The sequence below is a fragment of the Equus caballus genome, chromosome 10, assembly GCF_041296265.1.
Source record: "Equus caballus isolate H_3958 breed thoroughbred chromosome 10, TB-T2T, whole genome shotgun sequence".
Classification (NCBI taxonomy): Eukaryota; Metazoa; Chordata; class Mammalia; order Perissodactyla; family Equidae; genus Equus; species Equus caballus.
In genome coordinates, this window is record NC_091693.1 from 43,476,064 (window position 1) to 43,500,692 (window position 24,629).

The window sequence follows — 24,629 nt, forward strand, 5'->3', positions numbered from 1 at the left end:
AGCACGCGAACTTAACCACTCAGCCACGGGGCCAGCCCCCGGGCTGTTTTATGTTTTGTCTGTATGATTGTTTGACTTTGGTTTTATGAGAAGAGTATGAGGTAAACACTAAGTTTGGTTTTGGACATAAAGTTTAAGGTGTTTCCGAACATCCAAATAGGATGGCGATATCAAGCAGGCAGTTGGGTAATCCAGTCTGAAGCTCAAGAGAGATGTGGGCAGGCAATATAAACTTTGAGTCTTCACTGTATGGCTGATAATTGGACATAGACGCTCATGAAATGGACAGCATAGAAAGAATATAAAGTGAAATGAGCAGCTGACTTATAATTGAACTTCAAGTAATAATAAAAATAAAATAAAATAAAAATAAAAAGTCCACAGTGTTAGCAATATGGAGGTCACTGCTGAACTTAGCCTGAACTGCTTCAGTTTAGTAATGGGACTGGAAGGCAAAACGGATTAAGAAACGAGTGGGAACTGACAGCTCGTTTGAGAAATCTGGAAGTGAAGGGAGTAGGGAATGGGTAATGATAGGACATGTGCTAGAAGAAAGTGTGGGTGTTGAGTAAGGGACTGATCACCCCACCTAGGCTGCATGAGAGAGACCTGAATATATTCAAAACCAGATGAGAAGAATCTACTTTAAAGAAAAACACTGAATATCCACAAGAAAAGAGAGGGATAATTAATAGTTTAAGGTTTCTGAATTGGAAAGGAGTTAAGATATAAGCACAGGTATAAATACTAGCTTTAGATACGAAGGATAACTCTTCTATTGCAGAACAAGAAAGGATGATAAGATGAATACAAACAGAGGCAGATTTGTGTTTCTCATAGTACGAAAATAAAGAACTTACATATCTTTCTATTTAAAAGCACGTTCTATGGGACATCTCTCATCATACAACTTAGAAAACCAATGGTATTCTTACATCAAAAAGACTATACTATATTAAGTTTTTAAGAATACTGTAATAGATGTAGGGTCATTACAGAGGATAACAACCAATTTAAAAAATTTTATAATTCAAAAAGATTTGTCTGGAATAGAAAAACCTAATGATAGGTTTTATAGTACCTAGCGTTAATGTCTGATACAAAGCAAATGTCAATTTTAAGACTACAAATGTCTTACACCCAATTTTGTATTTATGAGCCTATCAGAATGGGCTTAATATTATCACTTTATTATAAGTAAACATTACATAAAAAGGTTTATCTGCTTTATAGGTTGAGTTTCATTTAAGATTTTTATTTTAAAGTATCACTCCACTGCTAAAAGTATTTGAAAAGTCAGAGAGACCAGATGACTTCTTCAGATCCTTTCTGATCTCTGATTTTTTGTATTATAAGTAAATGGCTCAAGAACTTTGGTCACAAATGTACAGTCTGTAATAAGGAAGCCAGTCACAATATCAACAATAAAAATATGTTTAAACAGTTCATCTAAACCAGCAATTTCCAATGGTGTTAGAAGACTCTGACAGTTCCTCAGGAGCTGCCTGGCGGGGGGGCAGGTAAGGTGAGGTTAAACTAGTATAGCTCCTAAACTCCTCTCCATGCTTCAATCAGAGAAATTTATATTGTCTGTTTGATATACTGAAATTGGATATACAATTCCATTTTTAAAAAGGTTTAGGGAAAAAAAAAACCAGGTTTGATAACCACTGAAAAAGGGTTTATTGTTATGTAAAATAAAATATAAATCTAGTCACAAATGACATTTTTAATTACATTTTTGTTTTGCCTAAAACACTCTAGGGATTAGTATCTTTGGGAGATGTGATACTAGCAGAAATAAGGAAAAAAATCTCCATTTAATCAACCAACTTGAAACACGGCTTTTTGTTCCAACATTTACCTATCTAATGTCCAAGAATGCTCCCTTTTGAACAATGATTAAGAGAATTTACATACCATGGTGGGGAAGCTATTTTTATTAAAATATTGCTTTTAAATTATGTTTAGATTTTCACGTTTCACATAGGCATTTAAAATATGAAACATCTCTTTAAAATATATTGCACTTTAAAAACCAGTATCAAAAATAGCTAGAGAAAAAACTGGAAACATCAAAGGTCCATCAACAGATGCAGATAAATAGATTATTTCATACCCATACAATGAAATACTACTCAGCAATAAAATAGAATGAACTATTCATATACAGAAACAACTTGGATGAATCCCAAAATAAATGCTGAGTAAAAGATAAAAAAAAAAGTACACTGCCAGCCCCGGATGCCTAGTGGTTAAGTTGGGGCATGCTCTGCTTCAGGGGCCCGGGTTCAATTCCCAGGTGCAGAACTACACCATTCGTCTGTCAGAGGCCATGCTGTGGTGGTGGCTGACATACAAAAAGAGGAGGATTGGCAGTGGATGTTAGCTCAGGGCAAATCTTCCTCAGCAAAACAAAAAAGACATAGTAAATGATTCCATTGATATAAAATGGTATTCCATTGTATATAAATATACAAGCTAGTCTAAACTGACAGAAGCAGGTTAGTAGTTGCATGGGGAGCAGGATGAGGAAGGAAGGAAAGGATTATGAAGGGGCATGAGGAAACTATATATTCACTGTCTTGAATGTGGTTAGTGATGATAGTTACACAGGAATATACATATGCCAAAACTTCAAACTGTATACTTTAAATATATACAGTTTGTTGTAAGCCAATTATACCAAAATAAAGCTTAAAAAAATACACATGCTAATTGCGAATGTAAAAGACTGTATAAAAATCACCTTCAAATTTTTAAAGATTATTTGATAAAGTAAAACCACCATAGAACATTCTAAGGCAGGAAATATATATGCTTATTTCATTACCTTACAACTTTTGGAGCCTGGGAATTTTCAGTTCCTTTAAAACAAACTTTTTTAACATGATCTCCTGAACTATGGCCAGTAATATATTTTTTTTCTTCTACTGAGAAATCCCGGAATGACTTGGATGAAACTGAATGTAGTGAAGATGCCCTATAAAAGACAACAAAGACCATGTTAAAACATCCATTTTGTTGCTGGAAGTCACAGGGCAAAATACAGAGAATGTATACAAAAATTTTAGAATGATATTATATAATTACAGTTTTCAATGTGATGTTGGATTCTTGCTGTCAATTGTGAATTAGTCTAAACTATGTGATTAAAAAAACAATCAATGGAGATCAACACTGGAAATAATCCAAATGTTGAAACTGGCAACAATGATATTAAAAACAGCTATTGTTTTTATGCCTCAAGTAACAACAACAATAAAATATGCTCAGAATAAATTAAAGAATAAGTTAAGCTCAGGAGAAGACAAGAAACTATGAAAAAGAAAAAAATAGAAATTCAAAACTTTTAATACAATATTTAAAAAACAAAATTCACTTGATGGATGTAACAGCAGACTGGAAAAGAGTCAGTAAACTTGAAGATAAATCAATAGAAATTTCTGAATCTGAAGAATAGAGGGAAAAGACTGAAAAAGATTTAAGTCAGCCATGGTGTGACTTACTAGATAATATCAAAAGGTCTACCATAAGTGTAATTGGAGTCCCAGAAGGAGAGGAGAGGCATATGACAGACAAAAATATTCAAAGAAACAATGGCAAACATTCCCCAAATGTGGTGGAAGACATAAATTTAAAGATTCAAGAATTTTTGCAAACCCCAAAGAAGATAAATACAAAACAATACCACATTGGCACATAATGGGCAAACTGCTAAAAAAGAAAGATTAAAAAAAACTTTGAAAGCAGTCCAGAAATATAACACAGTATGAAAACTCCTAGCTTATTGATAGAAACAAGGAAGGCCAAAAGACAGTGTAATGACATCTTTAATGTAGTAAAAAGGAGGAAAAAACTGTCAGTCCAGAATTCTATATCCATATGAGTGAGCTTGGACAAGTATCCTCTACAACTCAAGCTTTGAAATGACTACAGTCCTAGTGGAACCTTGATGGCAGTAATGTGGGAGACCTTGAACCAGAGAAACCCACCTAAGAAATAACCCAGCTAAGCTATACCCAGATTCCTGACCCAAAGGAACAGTGAGACAATAAACATTGGTTGTTTTAAGCCACTGTTTAGGGATAATTTGTTACAAAACAATAGATAACCTAATACGAGATACCAGAGGACTTAAAAGGATAATAAATATTATAAATAGCTCTATGTGAATAAATTTGACAATTTACATGAAATGAACTGATATCTTGAAAAAACAATTTACTAAAGATGATAAAAAATGAAACAGAAAAATCTATAGACCTATATTTATTTTAAAAACTGAATTAATCCCACCAGTTTTTTTATTATAGAAATTGACAAATTGATTCTAAAATTTATATGGGAATACAAAAAGCCTACGTTAGCCAAAGTATTCTTAAAAAAGAAAACAAAAGTTGGAAGAAGATAAAACAAGTAACAGTGAAAGACAGTACGGTACTGACATAAGGATTAACAGACCAAGGGAAGAGAAGAGAGAGCTCAGAAATAGATCCTCATGTATACTGGCATTTTACTTTCAACAACTGAATTTCCAAAGCATTTCAGTGAGAAAAGTGTTTTCTATAATAAACAAATGGTTTATAGAAGAAAAAAATAACCTTTATCTCACACCACATCCCAAAATTAATTCCAGATGGATCATAGATCTAATTTAAAAGTTAAGTATCCCAGAAGGAAACAGAAAACTATCTTCATAACCCGGTGCTAGGCACAGGTGTCTCAGGACATATACAACAATAACCATCAAATAAAGAAATGATATATTAGACTTAACCAAAATTTAAAACTTCTGTTCATCAGAAGACATTCTTAAGAAAACAGAGAAAACATTTGCAGAACATGTATCTGACAAAGGACTCGGTTGGATCCAGACTCTAAAAAGAATTCCTAGAACTCAAAAATAAAAATCATAAATAATAAAAGACAAAGCAATTTCAAAAAGCAAGCAAAAAGGATCTGAAAAGACATTCACAAAGGAAGATATGCTAATACTCAGTAGGCACATGAAAACGTGCTCATTATTCATCCAGAAACAAATTAAAACCATAATCAGAGACCACCACATGCACAGAAGAATGAGTAAAATTAACTGACAGTACCAAATGTTGGCAAGGATGTAAAACAACCAACACTCTCATACATTGTTGGGGGGAGAGGATAAAATGGTACAAATGCTGTGGGTAAAGGTCTGGCAGTTTCTTAAAAAGTAAATATACATCTTCTGTATAACTCAGCAATTCTACTCTGTAGTATTTACCCAAGAGAAGTTAAAATATATGTCTATAAAAAGCCCTAAATAAGAATGTTCATAACAGATGTAGTTATAATAGCCAAAAGGAAAAGAGTCTAGGTGGAAAGAGTCCAACTGTCTATCAACAGAAGTAAACACAAATTGTGGTACATATTCTTACCTTAGAATACTACTGGGTAGGAATAAACTACTTAGGAACACTTAGGAATAAACTACTGAGTAGGAATAAAAAATACTAATGGAAGGAATAAACTATTGGTATTCACAATCCAGATAAATGTGAAAAACATGTTGAGCGAAAGAAGCCAGACAGAAAAAAGTACATTATGTTTCATTCTAATTATATAAAGTTCTAAAACAGGCAAAACTAATCTATGGTCAAAAAAGGAAAATTCACAACAGTGATTGACATTGGAGTGAGATGGGGACAAAGATTAAAGAGAACTTTTTGAAGAAAACTTTCTGGGATAGTGATAATGCCCAGCAAATCATTAAAAAGATAATAAATAATGACTAGGTGGGGTTTATTCCAGGAATGAAAGGTTGGTCTACCACTCAAAAACTCAATCAATACAATTCATCACATTCACAGTATAAAGGACAAAAATCCTATGGAAAAGTCTTATGATCAAGTCAATAGATGCATCAAAAATATGAAGTATTTAGGGATAAATTTAACAAAGCATGGACGGGTGTGATTTATATACTGAAAAATACAAAACACTGCTGAGAGAAATTAAAGATCTAAAAGATCTTTATGCCATGTTCATGATTGGGAGACTCTCAATATTGATAAGCTGTCAATCCTCTTCAATTCATCTACAGAGTCAAAGCAACACCAAACAAATTATAGCAGGTTTTTTTTTTTTTTACAAGTCAAATCTAAGATTTATATAAACATGGAAAAAGCCTAAAATGCAAAAAACAATTTTGAATAAAAAAATAAAGTCAGAAATTATACTATCTGATTTCAATAACTATAAAAGCTATCATCATCAAGTCAGTATGGTACAGCATAAGCATACACATGGAGGACAAATGGAAGTGAGAAGAGTTTAGAATTAGACCCACGCATACATGGTCAACTGATTTCCAGCAAAAGTGCCAAGTAATAAAATGGGGAAAGAACAATCTTTTCAACAAACTGTGCTGGAACAACTAGGTATCTGTATGAGAAAAAAGAAGAAATTAAAACCTTGACCTCTTTCTTACCCTGAATATAAAAAGAAACCTGAATCACAAACCCAATCATAAAAGCTAAACTTATAAAACATCTAGATCAAAACAAAAGCAAAATTTTTGTAACCTTAGAGTAGTTGAAGACACAAAAAGCTCTAACTTTAAACGAAAACAAAAAATTGACGTAATGGATTTTATCAAAATTAAAAACTTCTGCTCCTCAAGACAATGTTAAGAAAATGAAAAGCCAAACTACAAAGGAAGAGAATATTCACAAAACATATATCCAACAAAGGTCTTATTTCCAGACTATAACTCTTACAATTCTACATTAAGAAAATAAACAGCCCAATAAAAAGGCAAAAGATCTGAAAAGACATTCCAAAGATATAAAAATGGCCAATAAGCCCCTGAGAAATGCAAAATAAGCCACATCTAATAGAATAGCTAAAATTAAAAACATTATCTAAACCAAGTGTAAAATGATAGGACCATTTTGGAAAACTGTTTGGTACTATTCTTATAAAGTCAAACGTTCACTTAACATATGACCCAGCAATTCCACTCCTAAGTATTTACTCAAGCGAAATAAAGACATATGTTTATTAAAAGACTTGTACATAAATCTTAACGTTTTTCATAGAAATAAACTGGAAAGAACCCAGTATTTCTCAACAATAAAAAAGGAAGAAATTAATGATACATGTAACAACATGGATTAAGCTCCAAAACTTTATGTTGAAGGAAGGAAGCCACACACAAAAGAAAGCATACTGTATTTACATGCCATTCATATGAAGTTATAGGAAAGACAAAAACTAAGCTACACTATTAGAAATTTCATCAATGATGGTGTGCGGCATGGGTGGAGGGTGGGGACTGATTGAGAAAAGGTGCTAGATAATGGAAATATTTTCTTTATCTTCATTGGGGTAGTGATTATGCAGGTATATACATTTGTCAAAACTCCAACTCTAGACTTAAAATTAGTGCATTTACTATATGTAAATTGTAACTTTATTAAGGTATTTCAAACAAACAGAACACACAGTAAAATCTGTACCCCTTCCCAAATGACTAAAATAAGATGAAAAATGCCAAGTTTTGGTAAGGAGGTGGAGAAAGTGCAACTCTCATATATTGCTGGAGAGAATGTTTAGTGGTAGCTACTAAAATGAATACATGCATAGCCTACAACCCAGTAATTCTATTCCTAGCTATAAATCCAAGAGACATGCAAATATATGTTCACCAAGAACATGAACTAGAATGTCCTAATCCTAAGAGTAAAACAGTGAAGCCATTCAAATGCCAACATGAACTGGATGATAACTGCGGTATATTTCTAAAATGGAATATTAGTACTCTTTAAAATATGAATGAATTTCATAAATATAATGTTGAGCAAAAGAAGCCAGAAACATTGTATGATTCTATTTATATATACATTAAAAAAGGAAAAATTAGGGCCAGCCCCAGTGGCCAAGGGGTTAATAAGTTCAGCGTGCTCCGCTTCAGTGTCCTGGATTCAGTTCCTGGGTACAGACCAACACCCCTCTGTTAGCGGCCATGCTGTGCTGGTGGCCCTCCTACTAAAAAATAGAGGAAGACTGGCACAGATGTTAGCTCAGGGCGAATCTTCCTCAGCAAAAAAAAAAAAAAGGAGACATTAATCAGTGGAAATAGAAGTTAGAATAGTGGATGACAGAAGTCAGGATAGTGGATTGGTGCGGTGGACGGGGGAAGGAAGGGTAGCATCAGGGGACTTCTGAGATGCTGGTAATGTTACTTCTTGATTTGAGTGCTGGTTGCACAAGACATGTTCAATTTGTGAAAATTCAACAACCTACACATTCCAATTCAATAAAAACATTTAAAATTTAAACCTAGTGAAATTTAAACCTAACCTGGACAGAATAGAGGAAACAAAAATTAAATTGATCTAAATAATTAAAAGCACATAAAATGAATCATACTCAACATAGGTGTAATACTTTGAGAATTAGTTAAGAGTGGAATGTATTATAGAATAATATCAATCAAAAAACAGCAAGAAATTAAAAATCACCTATAAAGATTAATTTAGCTTCCAAAGATTTCATACTAAGATTTTGATGGTATCAGAATCTTTTGATTTAACAATCAGTATTTTACTTTACCATTAAGAACGAAAAAAGGATTCACAGGATAGTAGTCAGGGTCAGGCATACAGATTCTGTTGCTAGACCATTTGGGTTCAAGTTACTCAGCCTCTATACTTCAGTTTCCTCATCAATAACATGGAGATACTAATACCATCTTGTTCATCATAACAGCTGTCATGAGGATGAAATGTTAATTTACAGTAAAGTATCTAAAACAGTATCTGATACATAGAAATACTAGCTAAGTCGGCTACTATCCACTATTTTCACAGCATTTAACAAAACTAACTTATTTTAAGAGAAAAAGAAGACAGTGAGAACATAGAAGTTCTGATATGAAGAAATATAATCAAGTAATAGGTAAAGTCTGACTGATTTAGAAAAATTAATTCAAAAAGATAGCCTTTAGTTAATATTTTGTACACTAGATCTGTACTGTATCCTTAGCATCGCTTTCAGAATCCTTAACAGTCAAAATTATGAACAATAATAATGTAAAAATTTCCTAATCCAATTTTAATTATTTACTCAGAAATAAAGTGGCCATGTTACTAAGTGAACACAAATGCTAACTGGTAATTTCTCAAAAAGTTAAATTCATACTTTGAAGAAACCATAAAATCCACACCCAGATTAAGTTCATAAGCTATTTGGAGTATCCCATAAAAAAGCAAGGCCTTCTAAAATACTGTATCTTGTGTGAATAGCTCATTTGTACCTGACTCTGACCTAACCACCATACCATATTTGCAAAAAACACTTTTACATGCATCATCTCGTTTTATCCCTACAACATCAATCCTGAAAGATAAGTATTTTCATCACTAGCTATGTTTAAAAGGAGAGTCCAAGCAAAGTTCAGGGATCTCAATGACTACAGAATCACCAAAGAAAACGCAGAACTGAGATCCAAATCCAATTCTTAATGATCACAATGCTTTGCCGTCTACTCTACCACTTCCTTCAATAGGAAATCAAGACAACAACACTCCTTATGAAGTGTCAAAGATAACACAGACGAGAGGAAAATAATGATGATTCACACTTTATTTTCTTAGCAAATGAGCTAAGCATCCATTCATAATAAAATCAACTAAAAATTTTTACCAAATTCCTATTTACAATAAAGGTTAAATCAAGACAAACTACTTTACATAAGATTTTTCTTAAAAAAAATTCACCAAAAACTTAATACATGTTAAGGAAATCAGTTAATCATGTGAACATATTACAAATTAAGTTACAATTTATTTAAGTAAATGATAATGGCTAATATTTACGTATTTGATTATACAATGTTGAAGGTGCCATGCTAAATGTGTTCCATTTAACTCAGTTTAATTGTCACAATACCCCTGTGAAAGAGGTACTGTTTTTAGCTCTATTTATAGACAAAGAAAGTAAGACAGAGAAATCTTAAATAACTGATCTAAGGTCACATTGCTACCAAGTATCAGATCCACGATTTAAACTCAGGAAAGGATCACTCTAGAACCCAGGCTTAATCACTATACTACTGTGTCTACATTGAAAAGTCATTTATCCTAAATCTTAAATCGTATGAGAAAAATTTTCTTTATAAATTTGTATCAAAAACATGAGCTACTAAGGCATTCATGTTAAAAATAATTCTTCAAAAGGAACCTACCTTTGACTTTATCATAAAATTTTCCCCAAAATACATACACAGAACATAAAAAAATTAATTACAAATACTAAAGAATAATTCCCCATTTCCTTTACTAGCTGCTTCTGCCAATAAAGAAAGTTATATAGTGGTACAGAAAAACCCTAGCTCTTTTAATAGAGAAGAGTTTTGTTTTTCTTTTTTTCTAAGTAACCAAAGACCTGATGAAGTACAGCACAGGAAATATTTCTATAAGACACAGAATCTGTTTCCTAAGCAGTTTACATTAAAAGTAAAGAAAAACCCTTGTTTATAATTCCTTATTAAGAGCAAATCAACAATCTACAAAATTTTGTGATTTTAACAGAGATAACCAAATTCTGATTTTGTACCAGTACACTTTTGATATCAGAACTCTTTTTTTTGTTTTTTAAGTAAATCCATTCCAATCTTAGTCAGCTTAACCACACATAAAATTCCTTTCTCAAGATTCCATTTCCACAAATCTTCTACAACTTTCTATATCCACTTAGGTTTTGTCCTATCTTTTTCCTTTCTTACTCTGGAAAAATATTTTAATTTAGGACAAAATTACTTTCTTTTTTCCCTTATCAAAAAAAACCCAAAAAACAAAAACCCATGTCCTGAATATCTTTCCTTATTCAAAGAACACATCCTATTTTCATTATCTTTTTTTCATATACACTTGTCCTCTCTCATCCTTATTATTTCTAGTAGTTTTATTTTTATATATTGATTATAAATTTTAACTATTTGTAATCTTTCCTTTCCAGTCCTAAAAACGAGGAAGCAGACCATTGTGATGCTTCGAAAGTCAGCATCCTTTAGCAGATTAGCAATTTAGAAATACATTTCATAATGTCTACTATATTCTTCCTCATAGTAAATCTTCAACATGGCACAAAACATGTTTGTTTGGGTTTTTTTTGTAAGGAACATTGGCCCTGAGCTAACATCTGTTGCCAATCTTCCTCTTTTTTGCTTGAGGAAGACTGTCACTAAGCTAACATCTGTGTGAATCTTCCTCTATTTTATGTAGGATGCCACCACAGTGCGGCTTGATGAGCGATGCTAGATCGATGCCTGAGATCTGAACCAGCAAACCCCAGGCTGCTGACAAGAAGCATGCAAACCCAACCACTATGCCACCGGGCACAAATGTTTATTAACAGACCTAAATATATTTTCTCTCTTTAAAAAGTTAAAAAGCCAAAAGTAGGTAAATTTATTTATGTTTAGCATTTACTGTTTATCTTATGCGGAAATGATTTAGCTATTCAGTGAATATCCATTACTTAGTTTAATTTAGTATAAACTTCTATCTTGTTTACATTTATTTAAATTCCTTGCTTTAAACAATTATGTTTGAATCAGACATTAAACAGCTAACCATCATAAGTTATTTTACTTGTTGACAAATTTTGTAACACAGAGATAGCATGAGCTTATTTGATTGGTAAACCCAGACAGAAAAAGTTGCAAGTATGTATTACATTTAATATTGATAACTCTGAAGACATGCCTATTTTTATTAAACTAATAAATTTATTACATTTAATATTGATAACTCTGAAGACATGCCTATTTTTATTAAACTAATAAACTTAAAACTAACTTTTACTTATCAAAGATTATCCCAGATCATGTGAACTTGAAAAAACATCTGGGTTAGTTCCTATATTTCTGAGAGTATACTTGATTTATATAAACACTTAATTTTCTTTAAGCCAATTAAGTAGAGCTCTTTACAAATTAATTTTGGCAATGCCCTCCAGAGATAAAAAAATATCATGTGTCTATAACATACAGTCATAGCCATATAAACATACAGACATAGAGAACTTACAGTTTATTTTAAAAATTTTAGCCATTTCTCAAGTAGAAAACTCAAAAGAATAGTTGGATCCAAACTGTGTTTCTAGCAGATGAACTAAATTAAGGTTACCTGCTCAGATAGCCAAAGCTTTTTCTAAAGATTTTTTATGTGCATGTCGTAAGATGCTTTTAGAACTATTTCTGGGGTCATTTTGTCTTTTAGAAGCTTCTGCATACCAATCAAAGAATGCATTCCATTGTCTCTGAGAAGTTTGAGATTCTCTCTTCTAAGAGTGCCCCTTAACATGGACTTATCTAAGTTAAAAAAGTTCCTTGAAGTGGCCACTACAATCCCCAAAGTTCACCCATTTTCCAAAAAGGCACAAGATCCTGGTTCATAGACCAGATGGAACCATCTCTGCCTTTCGATTCCCTAAGATGTCTCAACTATTAGGAGCCCTGTTTTCCAACAGCTGTTCCAAAACACAAGGAATCACGTGTTTTCTCCCCTTTTGAACAGAAGAGGGTGACTTACCAAGATGCTTCAACAAACACAATACACAATAAAGTTGGAGAGCTCAAAAAGCAAAGAGAGCAGAGCTAGGATCCAAGACAGACATCCTCAAATTCCAGGGTTGGTGAGAAAGCAGTTAGCTCAATGGGCTCTGTGGGTACCAGCACCTGGTTGCTCACCGGCCTTGGAGTCATTGGGGGTCTTCTTTGGATGCCATTTCTGATGCCATGAAATGTCAAAAGTTCATAAATAACAGAAGTAAAACCAATGAATTACCGAAGTAGTAATGAGTAAAATTTTGTGCGTACACAAAAAGATAGTTTCCAAACCAGGAGCACTCAAATCAAAACATGGAATGAGGCTCAGGGGTATACTGTCATAAAGCAGCTTAATTACTGAGAAAGCAGTGTTTATTCTTCACAGTGTTTGGTTACATTAGATTTTTCTTAAATGACATGGAATTGGTCAGTGGTTACCTCTTATCAACCTTGGGGAAACAGTTCAAGTTTGCTTATGATTTCCAGAGACATAAGCAAGAAATGACCCTAAGTCAAGTTAGTTTTTGGAAAATAAGCTAAATTAAGCTTTGCTTGTATAACTAAACTGGTTTTGTCTGCTCAGGGGATTTTCAAGATTGGTCTCTTTTTTATTTCAACAATAGTAACGAATACATTCTATAAATACAATCTGTAAATCAGATTAAAATCTAATTTCAGATCAATTTTCTATTTTTCTCAAAGCAGAGAAAAGTTTAAATTCTACCAACTTTCTGTAGAGCAACATTTACAAAGGCTACTCTCAGGAAAACAAATCTATTCCATTTTTAATTTCGTCAAGTATATACTATATGTATTTACACCGTATGTATATCTGGTTAAAAATCAAATGATATACTAAACTTGTAGCCTTCTAAGGATTCAAGAAAGAAAATTATTCAACAACCTAATAATAATAATAATAATTTCCATTTATACTAAACATGCATCAAAATTCAGGAATACCAAGCATCAACTATTTTAGGCAAATGTGTTCTTAAAATTTCTAACAAATGTTTTCTGATCCATTAATTTAGGATAAAATTTCCATAACCAAACAGCAAATTATATGTATATATTTTTATATTATGCTTATTTTATATATATGTGTAATTATAAAATATTGACATATATAACATACGTATTACTAAGTTACCTCAGCCCACAGCTTAATGAGTGCAAATAAAAGTAAGTACCTAAATTCAAAAGAATTTAGCAGAAATGAACTTTAAAAGATCCTTCAGTTATCAATAAAATCTGTGAAGTCATAAAATGGGCATAAAAGATTAACTGTATGACAATTCAGATACATCTCACTTCGATAATTCAGAATAAAACTATCTATAATTGGTCACTTAGATAAATTTCCTTGGTGTCCTAAAATACATAAAACCCATTATTCATTTGTTTGTATTTAAATGTTCAAATCACCCTTTCATAAAATGCATGTATAATAAACATCACTATATTTCATAGCCGCCAAATTATTTTTCAAAGAAAAATACCCTGATAATATTTTTGGCCTAATTTTATGGCATTTTTCTTCCCGGTGAGGTATGTGAAAATATATACCAAATGTTGAGAATCTCAGTCCCAGTCCTAATCTCCTTAGCCTAATCAGCTTCCAGAATGCTGGCAAGCAAATAGAAAAATTAAAAGTTTCCTCTTTAGAGATACTGACAGACCAAGGAGACACAGACATACGGGGGGTCTTCTAAGGATACTGCCAGGTCATCCTATAGTCCAACCACACGCGCACACAGAGCTTCCAATCAAAATTTAAAACAATCAAATAAAACAAACCATAGTTAAAATGAAGTAAACATACATAGGAAAGAGTGAATAAACATGAAGGTAAATCACTGACTATTTTTAACTTTCATAAATGGAATCAGAGACTTGATTTTTTCTTTTTGCTAATTGGCTTCTTTTGCTCAATATTATATTGATGAAACTCATCCACGCAGTCGTATTTAGTCATAATTCATTTTTTCATTGTGCAGTATTTTACCATAAAAATAGAAATAAACTATAATCTATCCATTTACTGCTACAGACATTTAGCAATAGTTTCCACTTAGCATTTAGTTTCCAGTTTTTGGCTTTTACAAGTAACGATGATATGAACATTCTGATAAATGCTGCCTGGTACACAAGGGCATATATTTTTGCTGGGTATATATTAAAGAGTGAAAAACTTTAAAGAGTACAGGTATCTTAACACTTGAATATTGAATAGGATACTATAAAAAGGGCACTATATCAGCAAACAAGAAAGAGCTCTTGGCAATTAAACAGTTTAGTAGATGAAATAAAACACTGAATAGAAGGGCTGTAAAATAAAGTCTGAAAAATGTTCCAGAAAGTAGAATAGAAAGAGAATTATATGGACAATAGAGGAGCAAAAGTAAGAAAATTAGAGAAGTCCAGGAAGAGCAACATCCAACTGACGTGAATTCTAGAGAAAACAGTGAGGAAGAAGGTATCAAATAGTACATAAGATGCCCCTAAAATTTAAAGACATGCTTTTCCCAATTAAAAGAGCCCATCAAGTACAATGTATCAAGAACTCATACAAGGCACATCACAGTGAAATTACAGCACAACGGGGATAAAGAAAAGACCCTTTCGGGGCTGGCCCCATGGCTAAGTGGTTAAAGTCCTGCACACTCTGCTTTGGCGGCCCAGGTTTGTGGGTTTGGCTCCTGGGTGTGGATGCTCTAGAGGCATCCTAGATACAAAGCAGAGGAAGACTGGGACAGACGTTAGATCAGGGCTAATCTTCCTCTAGCAAAAAAAAAAAAGAAAGAAAAAAGAAAGAAAATAAAAGGCCCTTTAAGTTTCAAGAAAACAAAGGGGGGGAGAGGGAGAAACTGGTAACATAAAGAGTCAGGAATTGGAAAGGCATTAGAATTCTCAACAGCAATGAACAAGAAAAAGAAACAAATTCTACAAATGGTTTCCAATTTAGGATTCTGTTCCAATCTAACTATCAGTTAAGAATGAAGGGGAGAACAAAAACATTTTGATAGATCTAAGAGCTCCAAAAATCTATGTCTTATACATCCTTTCTCAGAAAACCACTGGAGTTGTGCTATATCAAAACAAGGGGTAAACCAAGAAATAGAAAAACATAGGACCTAGGAAACTGGGGATCGAACACTGGAGGGAACTAAAGGGAATTCCCAGGATGATAGCTAAGGGAAGTCTCAAGATGACCTATTCGGCAGGCCTGGAAAAGACTCAGTTCAGAGCAGAGAAGGCAGGGCTCTAAGGAAGATGCCTCCAAGAAAACAAAACAGACTACTTAGCATGCTTTACGATATTGGAAAGAACTATGTTTTAGTTGAGTTTCGGGGGAAAAATTAGTAATGAGCACATAGGTAGCAGGGTAAAAATTGAGGGAATTAGTTGTTCTAGGAAAAAAACCCAGAAAGGCGTAAAAAAAAGGAAATAAATCATAAGATATGACTGTGGTGATCTTAATTAACAAGTCACAAAAGAGACAGATTTGGGACAGGGACTGCTGTCTTTTATTAAAAGCCTTGGAGTTATCACCATGCTATTAAATTTCTTAAACTATGTTTGGGTTTTAATTTGATTAAAAAGCATTTTCTATTGGAGCTGGAAAGAACTATGTTTGAAAGAGATTCTGAACCAAGAAATTCACTATTTGTCCATTAATTGGATTCCCTAATTTGGATAATCGTTGTTTTGTTTCTTCTTTTGTTCATTTACTTTTCATTTTTAAATAAGGAAACTGACTATGCTACGGCTAGCTAAAACTACATTACTAAGCCCAAAGCTTCCTGATGAGCTTAGTTAATTCTCGCAAACTGCAATATATTTAGTACCTTAGAGCTATTCCAAGAGCTTTTTTAGTCTTTGCCATACTTTTATTTAGGGAAAACACAACTCATTGTTGTAATAGCAACTCCATAAACCCTACAGAGGCCATGTTCAAATCAGTCTTGTATATTGCCTTACCACCAGGACTGGAAGAGAACCTTGCACGTAGAAGGTACACAACAAATACTGATGAATTAAAACATTCTACTAAACCCATTCTCTCAAGTTTCACACTATTTTCTTTTTCTCTTGGGTTTTCCCATCTCTTGTTTTACTTTATCTGTGATCATGCTTTAGATGTACTAATGGCTCTGACAGACATTGATTTAGTCCCAATGATAGCACTCAAAATAAAATGAGTTGCCACTCTCTTAAAACAATTTACCTGTTAATTTGGAAAAATATTCCCTCGTACAAACAGAAAAGTGAGGCATTAGAAGCCATGAAGGGATTCCCCCAAGGCAAAGGAAGCCTCCAAAACCCTCCTCAGTGCTTGTAAGAGAAACGGGATCCTACTGATCCCTTCCTTGCCCTTCACACCATCCACGAACTTTTCCTCTACAACTGGTTTCCAATTCTTATGACATCAGTCATAAAGAAAAGGGAAGATGGGAGGGGAGCAGAAAATACAAGCTATTTTACACATCTCAGAATTGCTATCTGACTTCTTTGGAGATTATTCCTACCAATGCTGCCATTATTAGTAAATTCTAATGGAGAAAACTTACATGATATAATGTTAAGTAAATAGCCCTGCTTAAAAACATGACAATAACAAGCTATGATTATAGCAACACAAAGATATTAATGATGCATACAGAAAGACAAAGAAATTAGGGTGGTAAAAAAAATTAATGCTTGCTTTTATCAAATATTTCTATGATACATATTATTTCTTACAAAAAATGAAAACATAAGAACGCTCCTTTAAATTGCTTAAGCAATAAACACCAATTAGAATACCAAGAAGAAATTATATCTACATATAGAAAGTTTTTGAAAACCATGATGCACTTGTCAAAACAAAAAAAAAAATAAAGTATTTCCAAAGGTCCAATATTTAACTTAAAAGCAAAGAGGGAAATGAAGTATGTGAAGAGACAGGTGGGAAACAACCCCAGAAGCCAATAACTACCTTAAAAACTAATGCACAGATCTATGCTTATTTTAATAAAAATTAGAGCATACCATGCATTCGCTGGTTTTGGAGTTTTGGAAGGAGTAGTTAAAACAGTTTCCATGCTATTCATTCCTGAATTATTTTCTTTGGTAGTCAGTGCAATCATTTTTCGTTGCTTCTGAGAAAGTTTAACTCCATGAGAAATCATTTTGCTAGAAATTAAGTTAAACCAATTAGTTGCACTGCTTCTGAGAAAGTCTAATTCCATGAGAAATCACTTTGCTAGAAATTAAACCAATTAGCATTAATTACTGTTTAATGAAGGTTACAGGTAATTACATTGCTTTATGTTTCTCTGATGTGATTTTACTATTACCTGTGGCATCAAAATGGCCACAAGTTTCAACAGTGACAATATCAGTTTATACTATCAATGGTCAAGTAATAGTTACATATGAGCCCTCCTGCTAAAATACACTTATATATCACACTTGCATCAGAAATAGTCCACAATGATCATTTTAGAGGCAAGTTTCTGGCATGTAATACTGTATTCCACAAGAGCTGGGCAACCCAACTTAATCTTTAGCGTATATTTAAGAAATAATGTTACAGATGCTAACTTATCTAGGAAAGCCCTTATAATTAACTTTAACATCAAATGCATAAAAATAATACGAAAGGTCCAGTAGGTCTTTCCAGTTCTTTAGGGTAGAACCAAAACACAACAGGGTCTTTCCATTTTTATGATTTTTTTTAACCAACCCCAAATTTGTTTTTGGTGTAGCTCCACATTTTTGTCTATTTTCTTCAATTTGCATGATGGTTCTGAGATCCACGACAGGAGGGCTGACGGGACTAAAAGACACACAAAAGTTACTTTACAATGCTATTTATCCATAAAGTCCAACCCCCAAACTTCACTGAAACTGTAAATTGTATATAAAGATCGATAACGAGAGGATAATTTAGATCGATTTCGTCAGCTGTGGCAAACTGCAAAAATGACGTTTTGAATGAAAGCTGCTGTTACATACGCATACATACTTAACAACTAAAATGCATCCCAAGTCATAATGTCAAGTGATATAAGTGAAACTCTTAAAGAAAAAAAAGCCAAGCAACAGAAAGATTTTTATCTTATCTAACTTAGGCAAAAGAACTCAAAGTTCTGTTTAAATTCTTATCCTTTAAGATGAATGGAACTTGAAAATTACATTCTTTCTTTTTTAACAAACAAAATTCTTACTACTGCCTAATGTTAACAAAGGAAAGATTTAATGGAAAAACTTAGGAATGCTCAACAATTAGAGATCTACCAAAGGGAGCTGTAGCATAATGAGAAAAAAATTCTACAATCTTTAGAAATAGCCAATCTATCCTGCTGACTTTACACCCAGCTATTCTTAAAATATGTTTAATAAAATAGTCTAACATTAATAATTAGAAGATGTTTCCGTCTGTTCCCACAAATATGTTTACTTAAAAAGGCCAAAAATATTGAAATTAACTTCTGAACCACCTTTAGACCATGAAGCTACATAAACTGGGACATCATAATCTTTATTCAAACTGTGCAAAATACAGCATATTTCAAAATAATTACACAAATGGTCCAGATGATAATATAACTGGTCAGTCAATTAAGAGTTTTACCCTATTATAAACCAGAGTAGATATATAAAGATGAAGCACAAATTCAATAAGCATGCTGAAAGAATACTGCATTCTAATTATATCTACTCCTCCAGTTTTAAAAACTGATTTTTCTAAATAAAAAAAATATGAATAAAATATAGGTAAGTTAAATGCACAGTATAGGGGGCCGGCCCTGAGGCCAAGTGGTTAAGTTTGAGCGCTCAGCTTTGGCAGTCCAGGGTTTCACCAGTTTGGATCCTGGGCACAGACATGCCACTGCTCCTTAGGCCATGTTGAGGTGGCATCCCACACAGCACAACCAGAGGGACCTACAACTAGAATATACAACTATGTCCTGGGGGTTTTGGGGAGAAACAGCAGGAAAAAAAAAAAAAAAAGAAGATTGGCAACAGTTAACTCAGGTACCAATCTTTAAAAAAAACAGCACAGTATAACATTAAGTGAATATCCTCTGAAAATTTACTGTAAATAACAATATTTTGTGAGATCTTAAATACCCCTTAATATGCTAAAAAAAAAGATAAAGTAATCCTACAGATGATGAAATGGTCTTCCCGCATGGGAGTTTTATATACTACCAAATGGGAGTAATATATACTACCAAAAAAAAAGCTGCTATCAAGTGACTATATATGTGTGTGTATGTGCATGCACACATGTGTTAAATAGTATTTGCTAGTATTCACTGATGACAACACAAAGATAACTAAATTTTTATCTAGGAAAAAGAGCCTATTTTAGCTCTTAGGTTTGTAATTTGTATGTATGTAGCAGTAATTTGTACGCACTTAGGTAATTTTCTGTGTATTAGACATTCACATTAATGTTTTTTAATTGTGCTTCCTTAAAATTTTCATTTGACTAAAAATGAATATTTCTCAGGTACAGAACAAAATGAAAATCCTACCTGAAATAACCAGCAACCCAACTAGAAGAGCCTGTAGTATCAATTCTGTTACTGGGAATGGACTGTGGAGCAGATATTTTAAATACTGGTGATTTTTCCCAGGGTTTTAAATCATCCCTAAAATATGCAGGAGGTGTACCATTAACATATGGTTTAATTTTCCCCTGGGGGTAAAAAAAATAAAAAACAAAAAGTGAGTAATAGCAGGCACCTAGCACAACAGCTAACACATAGTTGGTACTTAATAAATATTGGTTAAATTATACCAAAGAGTAAAATCTTATGACAGTCATCATCTAGCATTTTCAATTCAGTTCTTCTAAAGTTTAGTACCTTAACCAATTCACAGACCATATCAGTAACTATAACTCAATTACTGTGAGCTTTGGGAATAATGTTTAGGGAAATAAGTTTGCATATTAAATCCCTATTTACGTAGGCATTAAAAACGTAAACGGGGGCCGGCCCAGTGGCACAGTGGTTAAGTTCGCATGTTCCACTTTGGCGGCCCGGGGTTCGCTGGTTCTGATCCCAGGTGTGGACATGGCACCACTTGGCAAAAGCCGTGCTGTGGTAGGCGTCCCAGTTATAAAGTAGAGAAAGATGAGCATGGATGTTAGCTCAGGGCCTGTCTTCCTCAGCAAAAAGAGGAGGACTGGCAGCAGTTAGCTCAGGGCTAATCTTCCTCAAAAAAAGAAAGTTAACAAATAAAAGTTGTTCAAATAAGATATGAAACAGTAACTAAAATTAATGTCCATGACTTTAATATGAAACAAAATGAAAGTTTGTTATAAAAGTCATATAATTCAATTTGAATAAAATTAGTCAAATAATAGTGACACTTCAAAAGGAACCCTCAAACTATCGCTATTACAATAGGTCAAGAAAGTTACTAAAATAGTCTTTCAACTGCCACAAGAGATTCTTCTACTACTGCTGGACATTCACAGCATGCCTCCAACCTTCCTTTAAACCTCAACTGTCTTCCAGACCAACCTTAGATTTAGTATGAATTGCCCCTAAATTTCTACCCTACATTAAAAAAATTTTTTTTTTAATCAATCTTTGAGGCCTAGAAGAAGAGAGGGTAAATTTTCCATTGTCTCACAAATTTCTAGAAGTTCTGTTTTGTGGATGTACAGAGTTAGGAAAAAATGACTCTATATCTAATAGGTTAGACATTTTCCTTCCCTATAGATTAACAATTATGGAATAAAATGTTAAGAAATGTCTAAAAAAAGGCCTCCTCAGAGTTGACCAGACTAGGAATCCTGTACCTTAATGTCGACTGTGCTAGAATAGGAGAAGAACTCCATTCGAGATTGTACTGCTCCAGTTTACACCATGGAGGAAAGACACTATGCAGAATTTGAAATTAGGCTTACTTTCAAAACAATTTTCCTTTGACAATTTTTAGCTGCTATTAACTGACATTTCACAAAATAATTTCAAGTAATTTAGCTAAAAATATATTTTTCAATGTGTCTATACAGTGTTGCTATATTTTACATTAACACTACACTTTAGTTGCAGAAAGAACAGAAATACAATGTCGTAAAGGGCTCAAAACTGCCATTAAAATCTTTAAAACCAGAAACATTAAGCAAATTTCAGAAAACTAATACTATACATGTCATTAATTATATTTTCTTATAAACCAGCCAGGAGAATGTTTTAAAGGTAAGAGTAAAACTGATGAAAAACTAAAGATAAACTGTCTATAAACCTAAAATTTGAAATTAAAAAAAAACAGTACATTAATAAACAAATAAAAACAAACCTCCATCTTATCTGAATGAAATCCTGTTGTGAAATCAGGGGACTGTAAATCTCTAGGACTACCCACTCCTACATAGCTTCCTTCAGAGTCTGATGTCAATAGTTCTGGAAGAGATTCCACAGAAGTGGTCTTACCAGACTTTAATAATCCTAAAATGCAAAATTTTTAAAAATATTTAAACATATATACAGCAAACATACATGTATTACATTCACCAAACCAAACCAGAGCTAAAAGCTTCCATTTATCCAGGTTTAAGAACGTTAAATTATAGTCACAGTACCAAAATCTTAGCAATTCAAGCTAAGTGAAGAAAGAAATCAGCTGAAAAACTGAAATGGAGGAGATTTTAAAACAACAGTTTTATTCATTTCAATTACACCAATTATTCAATAAACCTGAGGAAGACAGTTCTTTGGGATCTGCTTTAAGAAGTGATTCAGAACTTTTTTCCCCATAAAGAAGGAAGACAAAATTAATAAACTCCAGACCCCTTTCCCACCTTTCTCCCTGCACCTCTGTTCTCACGCAGAAGAGGAATGGCCCCACTCTGTGTGGGAGGAGCATGGTAGCCTTTCTGCCTCTAATCTAGTCAAGATATTAACCCAGTAAGCAGAGGCTTTGCTGAAGCCAACTGTAGCCTATTTGAGGATTGTTCCTTCTGCAAAATATCTGTGGATTCAGAGCTATTTTTAATTAGCTTGTCACCTAAAGCAAAAGAGTTGTTATAAAATGTGTATACCATTTCTTCCCTTAGACAAGCTAAATACCTGTCTCTGCCACACCTGGTATCCAGGTGCACTAGCAGACCAGAATGATTTCAAATACAAACAGAGTAAAAAGTAAACTTTTGCTTAGGTTCATGTGTTTATTTTCACATATTTCAAATTCAGTAGAATCTAAATGAAGTAGCAAAATAAACAAAATAAACACATTATACGAGCTGTAACTAAAAGTTGTACAACTGATTTAAAAATAAATAAAACAGGGGCTGGCCCAGTGACATAGTCATTAAGTTCGTGCACTCCGCTTCAGCGGACCAGGGTTTGCGGGTTCAGATCCGGAGCCTGGACCTACACATCATTCATCAAGCCATGCTGTAGCAGCATCCCACATACAAAATAGAGGAAGACTGACACAGCTGTTAGCCCAGGGCCAATCTTCCTCAAGCAAAAAGTGGAAGATTGGCAATAGACTTCAGCTCCGGGCCAATCTTCCTGACCAAAAAATAAATACATAAATAAATAAAACATACCATCTCTTATATTTATTATTATACAGATAATAAATCACCTTGACAAGATATATGCCTCTTTTGTTAACACTGCTAAAATATATTTCAAAATAACATTCAAACTTTTTTTCCCCACACAATCTTTCAAAATATTTTTAAGAGTAATAAATTTTTACCTAAGAGAGTATATTTAATACTAGAATGCTCCCTAAAGTCAATCAGAAATCAATCTAATGAATAAAGAGGATGATTAAAGTGGCCAACAATTACTTTTGGTAAAAAATATATTCACCAAACGTCCTTCATCTAACTTTACTTTAAGGATCAACACAAATAAATGTTAAGCCTTCACACAACTATCTTTTGTTTTTTTGAGGAAGATTAGCCCTGAGCTCACTGCTGCCAATCCTCCTCTCTTTGCTGAGGAAGACTGGCCCTGAGCTAACATACGTACCTTCTTCCTCTACTTTATGTGTGGGATGCCTACCACAGCATGGCTTACCAAGTGGTTCCATGTCTGCACCCGGGATCTGAACCAGCGAACCCCGTGTTGCCAAAGTGGAACATGCGAACTTAACTGCTGCGTCACCAGGCCGGCCCCACACAACTATCTTTGATGAAATTTATCTCACATTCAAATTTTCTTCCAGAAAAGGTCTTTTTGGCTCCTAATTAAATTTAATCATTTAATCATTATCCACTTTGGCCACAGAAAGAGTGGAACAGAAGGAAGAATACAGAACTGGAATCAAGAAAATAAATTCTATTTCTATCTGAAACTACCTCCAATCACTTAAGTTTTCTGAGTTTGTTTCCTCAGGTTTATTAGTTCATTACTAACGTCTCTTCCAGCTCTGAAATGCTAAGACTCTAACACATGGGCTAACAATAACATTAGTTAAAACAAACCAAATATCTGCTTTTTCCATAAACCTTTTAAGTGACTGAAAATCCCTAGTTTCACGACTGTCTGTCTACCCGTTTATTCATCCTTCTGTCCGTCCATCCATGCCTCCTTCCAAGGAGTAGAGGTAATTCACACAGCACAGAAAACACAAAATCACAGAATTTTACATTTTGAAAGGTCCTAGAACAGAAGTCAGGAGATGTACTAAACAGAAAAGACCTATCTTCAGTGCTTCCTCAATCAATTTAGGTATATTATCCATCTTTTTTACATCTTTTGTGTTATCTAAAACAATTAATCTTGAAATTATTTACTCCTTTGAACTTTATCAAACAAGTCAAATACCTCATATATTAAACAAAAACGTATTCCTTCTTTGCCCTGAATAATAGCTATTTTTTCCACAGGGACACAAATCAATGTGCACTTGTATTTTTCAAAGTTGCTTGTATAAGGCTGACTATAAAAATACTGCTGATAGAAATTGTACTAGTTTATGTCTTATGCTACAGACACACCTACCATTTCTAAAACCCATACTGTATTCTCATTATTTTATAGTCTCACTTCATATTTTTCGC

General features: G+C 33.4%; 1 protein-coding gene across 12 annotated transcripts in view; it reads right to left on the bottom strand.

The window, feature by feature from the left end:
- Positions 1 to 24,629, bottom strand: part of IBTK (inhibitor of Bruton tyrosine kinase) — a 98,623-nt gene that overhangs the window by 9,809 nt on the left and 64,185 nt on the right. For 9 of the 12 annotated variants that reach the window (XM_001914953.6, XM_005596807.4, XM_005596808.4 and 6 more), the window contains 5 exons: positions 21,908 to 22,056; positions 20,128 to 20,291; positions 18,327 to 18,419; positions 17,630 to 17,773; positions 2,834 to 2,983 (listed from right to left, as the gene is read on the bottom strand). In XM_001914953.6, coding sequence (XP_001914988.3) covers positions 2,834 to 2,983; positions 17,630 to 17,773; positions 18,327 to 18,419; positions 20,128 to 20,291; positions 21,908 to 22,056 — 700 coding nt within the window. The remainder of the gene's footprint in view (positions 1 to 2,833; positions 2,984 to 17,629; positions 17,774 to 18,326; positions 18,420 to 20,127; positions 20,292 to 21,907; positions 22,057 to 24,629) is intronic. The other 3 variants (XM_070225174.1, XM_070225173.1, XM_070225172.1) reach the window with 1 other exon arrangement.